The 12,320-nt window shown below is 43.2% G+C and overlaps 1 protein-coding gene across 5 annotated transcripts in view; it reads right to left on the bottom strand.

Moving 5' to 3' along the window:
• ATG10 (autophagy related 10) overlaps nucleotides 1-12,320 on the bottom strand; it is a 59,017-nt gene that overhangs the window by 3,915 nt on the left and 42,782 nt on the right. For all 5 annotated transcript variants that reach the window (XR_014951567.1, XR_014951568.1, XM_085567655.1 and 2 more), the window contains exon 5: nucleotides 11,084-11,181. Coding sequence is in view for 3 of the 5 variants with exons in the window: in XM_085567655.1 (XP_085423781.1) it covers nucleotides 11,084-11,181 (98 nt within the window). In the remaining 2 variants the exon portion in view is untranslated. The remainder of the gene's footprint in view (nucleotides 1-11,083; nucleotides 11,182-12,320) is intronic.

Here is a 12,320-nt window from a genome sequence, read left to right as displayed (position 1 = left end):
GATGGGGAAGGAATACTTTCACAGGCAGGTGCCAGCTCTGCTGAATTTGGAAGCTCAAAATGTTGCTTCATTTATTTTCTGTAGAAAGACCTCTCTCCTAGGTGACGCAGGAAAGATGTGTGAGGATGTTCTGTGCCTGCTGCTGTACCTGCTGCCTCAGCTCCTCCCATAAAAAAAACTGTGAGAGAGAGAGAGATGGATGCAAGACACTAAATGTTCCACGGGGTAGATTGAAAACAAATCACAGAGTTCTGGAATGGTTTGGGTTGGGAGGGGCCTTAAAGCTCATCCCATCACAGCCTTGCCACGGCAGGGACCCCTCCCACTGTCCCAGCTGCTCCAGCCCCAGTGTCCAGCCTGGCCTTGGGCACTGCCAGGGATCCAGGGGCAGCCCCAGCTGCAGGGAACAATTCCTAATTCCCAAAATCCCATCCCTGTGGCACTGGGAGCCATTCCCTGAGTCTTGAACCTGGTTTGCTCAGGAATGCCAGCCCAGGCTGGGACTGAGCGAGCTCTGGCTGCACAGCTCTGATCTGAGCACTGGCAAAGACTGGGCAGTTCCCAAGCACAAGTATAATTAAGACTAAACTTCCATCAGATTGGATTAAGCCATTTGATCAAGCAGTCTCCATGTTGGATTTAAACCAAAAATAAACATTACTTCAGATAAGGGGAAATTGTCTGTAGGTTTCTGTACCGTGCTCTGCTGCTCTCCTTCCCAGCCAGCAGGAATTCTGTTGTCAGTACATCTCTTGTAACAGCACCATTTATTTTTTCTGTCATAACTGGAGCTCTTCCAGGGGTAATGGCTTCTATTTTCTCCAGTGCTACCATTAAACTGCCTTCAAGCATCCATCACAACATTTATGGTCTCTCCATTGTTGACAGTGCAGGGGATTTGTGCCTGAAACTGCCTCTTCCCCAACCTGGTTTGCATGATGTTGCTTTGCAAAAATAAATTCACACAGGGGTGTCAAAAAGTTCATGCAGGATCCTACCAGCAAACACCAGAAAGTCAGTGCCAGTTGATTCCAGACATTTTCCCAGCAGTCACCAGGTCAGGAAAAGGCAGAAGTAATAAAACATGCCTCCCGTAATCTCTTCCGTTTAGGAAAAGGAAACAGTGATGTAATTAATAAAGAGGATATAAGTTTTTCCCTTCCTTCCAATTTCTGACCACATTTACTGAAATGTAATGAAGCAACATTTAAGTAAAAATTCTTCACTCAAGATCATACAAGTAATTTATGTTCTTGAATTCATGGTCTATCTTCTTTTTTATTCCTTATTTTCATACACATCAGTAATAACTTACCTGTTAATATAATCCAACCCTACACATTCAGAAAGAAGGCAGGAAGATTTCTCTCTTCAGACTGACCCTGAGTCCCACAGCCAGAGCAGCAACTGCACACACACATGGAACTTCAAACGTGTGCAACTTGAGGTCAAAGGATTTTCCTCTAATAATGGAATTACTACAATGGGAAATCTATTACTATGGAATCACTAAGCTGCAAGCACAACGTTAAGGAACTGTAATGACACGGGAAACTTTTCTAACCCTGACAGAAGGTGTAAATCACAGAAATGAAGCTGTTGGTAGCACAGTAATGTGCAGGGCTTCTCCATCGTACTCACCTGGGGTTATACTGGATTTTGGGAATCAGGAATTGTTCCCTGGCAGAGCTGTGGCTGCCCCTGGATCCCTGGCAGTGCCCAAGGCCAGGCTGGACACGAGCTGGAGCAGCTGGGACAGTGGGAGGTGTCCCTGACATGGCAGGGGGGAAAATGAGTTCAACTTTCAGGTCCCTCCCATCCCAAACCAATCTGTGATTTTCTGACCTGGGATAAACAAAATGTATTTCTGGTCACTGACTTAATTTCACAGCCAGGAGCCAACTCATCCTGCTGGTGTAACTGAGGCAAGTTTCCCCAGCTTTGCAACAAAACGCAGAAATCCCTCCAAATCCAGAGGCTGAGGGTGGAACAACCTGCCCTGCCTGGGGCAAGTGCCACTGGCACTGCTCTCCTGCTTTTCTCAGACAATCAAAGCACATCGAGCAGGGCAAAGCCTGAAGGGACCCTGGCGGGACAAAGCACAAAGTAGCCCCAAAAATCAGATTTCTGTGGTTACTGAGCCTGTCTTTGGGGAGGAGGCTGCAGGGTGGTTTGATTTACAGCCCAGCCCTTTGCAGGCAGCAGTTGCAGTTGTCCCCTTGATTTAATGTCCCTGTTCAGAGTGCTCCCAAAGACCCACAACCAAACTCAGTGATGTTTTTTTATTAACACCTTCACTACTTCCAACACCACGCAGATCCTGTCCTCCTTGCATCAAGCACCAAGTCCAAGCTGAAGAGGCAATTAAATGGCTACGTGTTCCTGAGGAAAGCAGGATGCTTGGCAGATCCTACAGCACAGAAATACAAGGGCACTTAGCACAGCCAGAATTTCTCTGAGATGAACCACGCCCACGACTTTGCATCTGCTGCTTCAAATCCATCATGGATCCCAGCAAAGGTGCCTTCCAAACCAAACCATTCTGACACTCTGTAATTCACATTTTATGCCCCAATTCTGCCTGATTCTAGAGTATTTACAGTTTTGAAGAGGTGGTCATTATTTTTTACATTTTATTACTTTATTATTTTATTAAATATATATTTTTTATTCTTTTATTAAATAGCTAACAAAAGATCCCTGAAAGGCAGGAGGGTAATGCAGGACAAGCAAAACCAAGAAGCCAGTAATCAAGTAGCCAACACTGCTGGTCCATAATTACACATTTTATATACGTATAATATGGTTTAAATTATTAATTTCAAGAACAGGAGGAATCAAAGCAGTAGGTGACACTCAGGCATGTTTCTAAAGCTTAACAAGCTTCATTTCAGGCTTTAAAGCTTCTCACAAGCACGTAACTTATGCATTTAGGATTTTTCAAGAAAACTTTATACTTAAAAATTGGCAGGTCCATGGTTACATTGTCAAGAAATGGCATCTCAGCCATTTTCCTAAGAAAATAAACAGATGATTCTTCTTCCATGCTTGCCAAAAGTAGATTAATTCAGTTGTCACCATTTTAGTTATGTAGCATATAGTCTTAATTAATTACTATTTAAAATCTGTTCTTAAGTTATGAGATTCATCTAAGGTGCAAAACTGAATGATCCAACAAGCTGTGGAAGTATGGAAAAGACACTGGAGACAGATTTCCTAAACTGATTAAAAAATGATAAGGAAAAAAAAAAAAATCCAAACCCATGCTGGCATTTAACAGAAGTGGCCTGAAAGGGTTCATCCCATAATCCCAGAGATTCCAGAGATTCCCCAGCAGCATTTCCTGCACAAGCCTGGGCTCCCTCTGTGGTTCACTCTCCCTGCACGGCTCCAGCAGATCTGCACCCCGGGCACTGCAGGACACACTCCTGCCAGGTAATTTTGCATCCATTTATGGACAAGTGGCCTCATGAATTTGTCTAAATGCTTTTGAACTGCTGACACCATCTGCTGCCACCACTCCAGAGCGCAGGTGCGTAGGTATAAACTGCCTCCTGCTAGCACAGACATCTAACTCCCATTTCAGCAGCACTTAAAATGCTTTTTTAAATTAATTAAGTAAAAAAAATACTGTCTACAATGCCTTGTGGCCACTCAAATGGATCTCAGTGTGCCATATGTGATCCCCACTTATTTCATAAGGTGCAGTCAATGCTGTTGTGTAATTTAGGATTTTTCTGTAAGGGGTGGAATGTTCAGTAGGCAGATTATTCCAGCAGTCAAGGTACAGAACCCACCTCAGTTTACAAGGAGAAATGCCACACCAGGCAGGGAACATGCTCTTACAACTTACAGCACAAATACCTATTGGGTAGTTCTCTGGAAGCAGAACCACTGCTACATAAATCATCTGAAAATGCACAGCACAGCACAGCACTGAAACAGATTTTTCCACAGAAGTAGGAAATAATCAACAGAATCAATACTATTACATTGTAATTTGTTCAATTAATTACGAATCTGAATGGAAATTATTACTGAATCTTCATTTAAGAATAACTCCAGTAACAATAGTACTGGGACTTGAAAGCCTGTCCTGAATTATGTCCAAGAAACCGTGAGGGAACTTCGCATTGCTTTCATCTCTGCATGTAAATTATTACTGAATCCTGGAATGGTTTGGGTTGGAAGGGACTTAAAAGCCCATCCAGTGCCACCCCTGGATGGGGGACCATGGCAGGGACCCCTCCCACTGTCCAGCTGCTCCAGCCCCAGTGTCCAGCCTGGCCTTGGGCACTGCCAGGGATCCAGGGGCAGCCCCAGCTGCTCTGGGAATCCCATCCCAGCCCTGCCCACCCTGCCAGGGAACAATTCCTCATTCCCAGTGTCCCACCCAGCCCTGCCCTGGGGCAGTGGAGCCATTCCCTGTCTCCTGTCCCTCCATCCCTTGTCCATTGTCTCTCTCCATCTTCCCTGGAGCCGCCCTGAGCTCAGCCCAAAGCTTCTCCTGGCCGGGTGAGCGATGGCAGCTGTGCCAGCCTTTGCTGCCAGCAGAGCTGCTGCATCCCCTGCTCACCCTGGAGCCTCCTCTGGGCCGGCTCCAGCAGCTCCAGCTCCTCCCGGGCTGGCCCAGGGCTGGGGCAGCTCTGCAGGGCTCCGAGCTGAGGGGCAGAGGGGCAGAATGGCCCTGGGCTGGTGTCCACGCTGGGCTGGGCCACGGGCTCTGGGCTGGCCCAGATCAGGGATTGGGATTGGGGTCAGCCCAGATCAGGGATTGGGGTCAGCCCAGATCAGGGATTGGGGTTGGGGTCAGCCCAGACCAGGGATTGGGATTGGGGTCAGCCCAGATCAGGGATTGGGGTTGGGGTCAGCCCAGATCAGGGATTGGGGTCAGCCCAGATCAGGGATTGGGATTGGGGTCAGCCCAGATCAGGGATTGGGATTGGGCTCAGCCCAGATCAGGGATTGGGATTGGGCTCAGACCAGATCAGGGATTGGGATTGGGGTCAGCCCAGATCAGGGATTGGGATTGGGGTCAGCCCAGATCAGGGATTGGGATTGGGGTCAGCCCAGATCAGGGATTGGGGTCAGCCCAGCTCAGGGATTGGGATTGGGGTCAGCCCAGATCAGGGATTGGGGTCAGCCCAGCTCAGGGATTGGGGTTGGGGTCAGCCCAGATCAGGGATTGGGATTGGGGTCAGCCCAGATCAGGGATTGGGATTGGGGTCAGCCCAGATCAGGGATTGGGATTTGGGCTCAGCCCAGATCAGGGATTGGGATTGGGGTCAGCCCAGATCAGGGTTTGGGATTTGGGCTCAGCCCAGATCAGGGATTGGGATTGGGCTCAGCCCAGCTCAGGGTTTGGGCTCTGGGCTCAGCCCAGCTCAGGGTTTGGGTCCCAGCCCTGCCCCACAGCACCCCTGGGCTCCTCCAGGGCTGCTCCCTGTGCTCAGCCCAGCCTGTGCTGGTGCCTGGGACTGCTCTGACTGGGCCCTGCTCAGCTCCTCGAGGTCCCCTGGTGCCACCACTTGTCCCTGGTCCCCACCTGGACATTGACTCACTGACCCCAAATCCCCAGGTGTGCCCACCCAGCCCCATCCCTCACCCACCCAGGGGTTCATGCACCAAACCCATTGCTCTCCAGCTCTGAGACAAGGATGTCATGTCAGACAGTGGCAAATGCCTTTCCAAATTCTGGCAGATGCCATCAGCTGCACACCTGTCAGCTCCCTATCCATTAAGCTTCTGCCTTTACTCCACATTTAGTATGAGTTCATTATTTGGTCTTCTCCCTCTATTAAATTAGTTGGACTAGATTATTGTCCATTAAGTCTTACGTGGAAAAGCATGACTGAACTCTAGGACAGCTGAACATTATTAATCAGTGGCTAGTTTTGAAATAAAACCTCCTTGGTAGCTTGTACAATACTACAGCTAGGTTTAAAACCCAGGAGTTCAACACATCATAGAAGATTTTAGTGAGAAATAAATACCCACCCAGCTTTGCCATCCTTGTATGTTCCCCCTGTCAAATAGCTTTCCCGTCTGTACTGGTAAGACTCCCTTTTCTCAGGAAGTTGTACTAATAATTTTCCAAAAATATTAGCAGGGGATCCATAGCAACTGTTGATGCAACTCAAATTCGTTAAGAGCGATCCTAGCAACCTTCTGTTAAGAAATACTGTATACAGCCTCCCCCACTTAGTAAAATCCTACAATATGGCAAGAAAGATTTGTGTGTCTAAGAATAGATACCTTACCACATTTTTCAAAATGACTGAGCCGTAATGATTTCAATCCTCCCTATCACATTTTCAGCAAGATGTGCCTCTACAACACTATATCAATGTGTTCTGTTCAGAGTTTTGACTCTTTCTCCTTTTTTAAATCACACTATTAACATCCCTGACATTTTAGAAATAATGTTTATTGATTTTTCTGTTAACACTGCTATAAATTAAGTGATGTAATGGACAGGATTATTGAGGTACTATAAAGAATGTGTCCTCCAGATTCCTAACTCCTGGTTGAAAAAGACTCTGGATTAACTCAGGTGCAGTTCTGTGTTGTGATTTCCCTAGTTTAGTTTGGTTGAATACTTCTGATATGACGTATTAAAGGGACATATTAAAACTACCTGCTAAGTATCAGATGACAGAAGAAAACCCCCTCATTAAAATGAAACTGAGAACTGAACGGTTGAGAAAAAAGAGATGCAAAATTCCTGACCACTCACTACTCAGAAACATAGGATGTAGTCAGTATCAGAATGGTCTGAGTTACCGTGTCTGCAGCAACAGTAAATGGCTAAACCAGGAAAACGCTGATTTACTGCTGGCAAATCCAGAACCAAGGTGTCACACATGAATTGTGTCCCCTCCCATGCCTGGGAGTGCTTTGGTAGCAGAAGCAATTCCAGCTGAACAGTGTTGGGAGTCATGCATGGGCACATGTGCTCCACAGCTTCCAGAGACCTTTGGAATCCTAACTCACAGATTAATTTTTAAGACTATTTCTGCAGGATCTTCAAGGCACCAAGTTTTGCTCTTGTTTTATGGGGTTGTTTTTCAACCTCTGAGCCTCCTGTAGTAATGCAATTCGATTTCTATCCTTGGAAGTTTGGTTTTACATTCCACTATCACTAAGCATTGATTAAGCCTTAGCACATATACTTGATTGTGTTTATGACTTTGTTTCCTCAGGGGAAGGTCAGGCTTTATGACAACATCACTCTGTTAAAAACAAAATTGTTGGTGATGCTACTGACTGTGATCAGCTTCATTTATCAGTTTACAAAATTGTCTTGCTAGTTTGCTTCCACACAGAAAAAAAACTGATGGAAGGCATGGATTAGCAGAAGAAAAAAGAATCAAAAATTAACATGGGCATCTGTGTTCATAGAATTAACTACATTAACACTCAGCTTCATCACAGTCTTAGAAACGTATTTGTCAGAGTGTTGTCTCTTCCCCTGTTGAAGTCCTTCTGCTTTGTCTACACTTCTATAAATATCCATCAGGGCAAAAAAATTATGAAGATTCAGTAGTGCCTTTACCCAACTTTTTTTTCAGTCTGTTATTCCACCATTATTAAATTTCAGAAGGTGCTTGAGAATGGGCCTCAGTTTACCTCCTAGCAGGTGACTGTATCCATCACTCCAGCATCACTACACACTCTGGAAAACACCTGGATGTGAAGGCTACACCACTGTCCTGGATCTTGATGAAGGCTCTTCCAAACAGGTGTGGGGCCCTCAGCAGAGCAGGATGAAAATTCATGCCTTGACAGTGCCTATCCCACACCCTGACAATAGGAGCCTTTCAATAAAAGCTTTTCAATCTTGCATTTCCAATTCCACAGAGAGGATCCAACCAAAGCCACACAGCCTGAAGCTCTGGCTATAACCACAGAGTCACTCTCTGCTGCTTCACATCTCCCACTCATCTTCAGAGAGGCTTCCAGAATGATAAAAGGTGAAATGCAGCCTCTACAAATTAACTCAGTATTAGTTATCAGGTTTTTTTGGGGGGTTTTTTTTGGTTGGTTTTGGGTTTTTTTTGTTTTGTTTTGTTTTGTTTTTTTTTTAATTTGGGAAGCTTTCTCCCCATTTGTCTCATTTCTGTTCTCCACTCTCTGTTGGCTTTTTCTTTTTTTTAAAACTTTTTTCCTGTTCTTATAAGGTTTTATTCTCTCAATTTGCCTCACTATTTAGCATTTGACCATGGCACTTTTGGGCTGCTGCGTTCTTAGCTGGGACATTACACCTGCTATTTATTATATTTATTACAAACAAGAGGGCCCAATAAGTTTGAGCTGTTCAGGCAGTACCACTGTGTATTTGTGTATACTATCTTATAAATAACTAATATAAATATTATACATCATACGTATAAGATATGTTTATATGTATTTAAATTACCTATATAAATAAATAACACTAAAAAGCACCCACCAAGTTACAAGTAAACAATTCAGGAGATGGGGCTGCAGTATCTGTCATTCCGCTTCTGAATCCTCCTAAAAGGAAGCTGAAAATCACAGTTGGCAACATTTCTGGAAGGCAACAGTAATCCATAAATACTCCTTAATTTTCCTGTCATTGCAGAATTAAGCCACTTCCAGCTCACACAGATCTTACCAGGTGTGCTAAATTGATGTCATTATAAGTCATCAGGAAATACCCACTGAGACCTGTAGCAACATTTGGAAGTTTTGTTAAACAGCTGTATGTTCTAATTGATTTGTATTATTTAAAACAGCTAAAGCAAGTTATCGCCGGATGTAGAGAAGGGATGACTGAAGACCCCAGGGAGATTTAACTCACAAGAAAGCCAATCACAGGAACTTCATTTGAGCATTTTAAGATTATTACTAGAGGAAGTGCAATTAAATCATCACCATTTATCAATTATCATTATAAAATACTATGCAACCTTATCATGTTAATTTATTTATGAGAAGGTAACTAGTTGACTTCTGCTTTTTGCAGTAATCGAGTCAGGAAAAATATTTCCTCTGGAAATGAGCCTAACTTTCCACCATAATCAAAAGTAACTATAAAAGTTCAAATTTTACCTAAAATTTGCAAATGTCATAGGTCTCCACTCTTCGCAGCTTGTCTCAGCTCCTGAGATGTACTTCATTATAGATGTGCTCTACCACAGGCAGTATACACCAGAATATGGTTGTATCAGAAATGTGCACAGGTCTGGCACCCTCGTTTCATCAAATATATGGGGAAAAAGTCCCAGAAAGTCAATAAGCCTTTCTTTTCCTGGTCTGCCAATCACAGTGCAGATCAGCTCTAGTTAAAAGGTAAGTAACATGCATGGACCCTTGGCAAGCTCAATTTTTCTTCCCAAAAAAGAAAATTTATTTCTTTTGGTGCATGTAGCATCTAAAATTTGTATCTCTTCCAGATTAAAATCCTAAACCTTTTTTTTACTCTGCTGCTCATGTGTACTGAGTGCTCAAGCCTGATTTGATGAGCTTGCCCAGTGACTTGCATTATAGGATCTGTGTCCCTGCAGGCAAAGCCTAACCCACATAACAAAATGGGTCAGCAGAAAAGCAGCAAGGCAAGACAAAACTCCGTATTTCAGTTCAGAACCCTCATTCATTGGACAGAGAAAAGCAGGGTTTTTTCCTGCAGACCTGACTCTTGCTTTGATCTGAGGCTTGCAGGCTAGTTTTCATTATCTTCCATAATCTCCTTATTTCACAGAAAGTCACATTTTGCAGCTGTTAACTATGCTAATTTCCCCAAAATGTTCTTCCTGTGTTTGTCAGTGCACTTACAGCTGGCTGTACCACCTCTGGAGAGTGTCCCAAAATCAGATTCATCACTACACACAACCTGCCACCCAAAACTCCTGTTTCTGGCAGGAATCTGTGTGTGTGTATCCTACACACACCTCCAGTTATTAGATGCAGGACAGTTTTTACTTTACTGTCCCTTAAGAAGCAAAAATAATCCCTGTGTGGGAGTGACCTGATTTTCCTTTTGGCTTCCACAACTCTCGTTTCACACATTCCAAACATCCCGTTTATGCTTTATTCTCAGTAGTGTCGCATTATTACATTGTGTTATTGAAACCCAGTTTCCCCATCTTCATTCACAGACAAGCCAGGTAATTAATCCTTCATGTGAAAAGTGAGTATTGTAAGAACCTGCCAGCTCACAACTGGAATTCAGACACGCACAGCAATCACCAGAACACCCATGGCTTGGTGGCTTCTCGGGAAGCTGTTATAAGATAAATAATAGTCTGTGGCTGTGAAAAAACAAGAATTCTGCATGTGCTCCCATGGCTGGCACCATCTACAAACAGGCATCCTGTAATTAAACTGTGTTATTTGAATTAAGGGAGCTCCTGTAGGACCCAGTGGATGTCACATTCTTGTCATGCTGCTGTGGCAGGAGACCTGAGTGCCTGGAAAGAGCTAAAATAAAAACATCAAGGAAGGGAAGGGGAGGGAGAGAGGACACATTGGTATCTTGGTCTGACGGGGAAAAAACTCACACTTGGAGAGTCTAAATTTTTTGTCAGATTTCCTCATGGGACCTGGAGCAAAAGGAAGACACCACAACAACCAGCTTAGCTCTGAGCCACGTGGCTAGTATACAGCACCAACTTATTTTTGGATACGAAACCAATTTTCCCTTGTTCAATCCTGAAGACTGCAAATCTATTTAAAACTGAAAATTACACACAGTCTTTTTTGGTAATTTGATTACGAGACAATTCTGTGAAATGTTACACTGATATGTTTTATTTACATAAACAAGTCTGCTTTTGTATTTACCCAAAATCATGATTATTCAGAAACTGCCTGAATTTTTGAGGACTGGCTTTGGAAAAGTATTTTAAATGTGAGATACTGTCAAAGCAAGCCTTAAATGGTGAACACATTTATCCTTCAAAATCCAGGACTGAAATGATTGCTGGTAAGTGGTTCAGCACAACATGATATAAACATATATTTTTTTTTTTTTAATTATTTTAACTTGTTTTCCTCCTGTCCAAGAGAGGAATAAGGCTACTGAGGACCCAGGCATATATTTAATTCCCCAATCTCTCACCTGTTGTGTAATAGTGTCCCAGGGCCCCTCCCGCAGACGAGACTGGTAGGATGCATGAACACTTCCCCATATTTCATCCAGAGTTAAAGGCCTTCCATCTGGAGGGAGAAACAACCACCTTTAGCCAAAGCTCTTAGGCATGCTGCATCTTCAATACAGAACATCAAAATTAAAACTGAAAACTGTTCAAGTCCTGCCTGAAGATGCACACAGAGCCACCCTAAATGCCCTGTCTGGTTTTCTTCTCTGTCACCTGAGAGTAACAACTCACTGAGCTGATTGTAAGGTGTGAAGTGTAACTGGTTTTGTAAAACAAAGCTTTGGTAAGGTGGATTTAAAACCACAAAATAACATGAAGACTCACCTACTGTAAATATATGCAACTCACAGTGAGAGAGTGAAGAAAATCTAAGGTACAAAATTCTGCAGATAAAAGTTTACTGCATTTTGTTGTGTCCACAATGTTTTCTTGAGCTGCATTTATATAGCATTTCTGCATCAGGTTTTTAGCTGTGATGCTAGAATTATGCCAAGATATTAGTGTCAACCACTTAGAAAATAAGCATGTCTATTTTTAATGAACATCTGTTTATGGCAAACAGAGTATTTCGATAGACTTTCAGTAAGTAGCTTCATCTTGGCATTTATCAGGTGTCAGAAACCATCATCCTCTGATAATCAGTTTTATTGTACTGACATTTGTATGTCTGCAAAATGAAAAAGATTTATTCACACAATTAATATTTGAATGCCATGTTTAGACACAAATTCAAACCAGCTGCCTACAGCCTCTGTTTTATTTTCTGCATGTTTATAAAAAAAAAAAACAGGAAGTTCTGAACCTATATAAGCATGATATAGCAGAATCACAGGGAAAATGAAGTATCTGAGGGGGTAAAAGCATATTAATCAGCTTTTCTATGCTATCCTCATGAAGGTAAGACTTGTTAGACCATCACATCCACTGTCTTGTGATGACAGATACCAGAGCTGTGCTGGGGACACTCTAACATTCACAAAGAAATTGCTACAACAGCATAAATTTATTTTAAAAGTATGCATTTACACTCAGATCACCTGTGTGCAGGTGATATGAAATGCCATGCATACTTGCAATTTTGCTCTCAGCAGAGAAAGTCCCAGTGTAAAATCTACAGTAACACATGTTGTGCAACATCTGATTTGCCACTCTAGACTGTGCTTTGTACACTTTTCTCTGAGAATTTTTATAATAACA

This window comes from Lonchura striata, chromosome Z (genome assembly GCF_050655825.1).
Source record: "Lonchura striata isolate lonStrDom1 chromosome Z, ASM5065582v1, whole genome shotgun sequence".
NCBI lineage: Eukaryota > Metazoa > Chordata > Aves > Passeriformes > Estrildidae > Lonchura > Lonchura striata.
The sequence above is the reverse complement of the archived record's forward strand: the minus strand, read 5'-3'. Positions and strand labels throughout refer to the sequence as shown.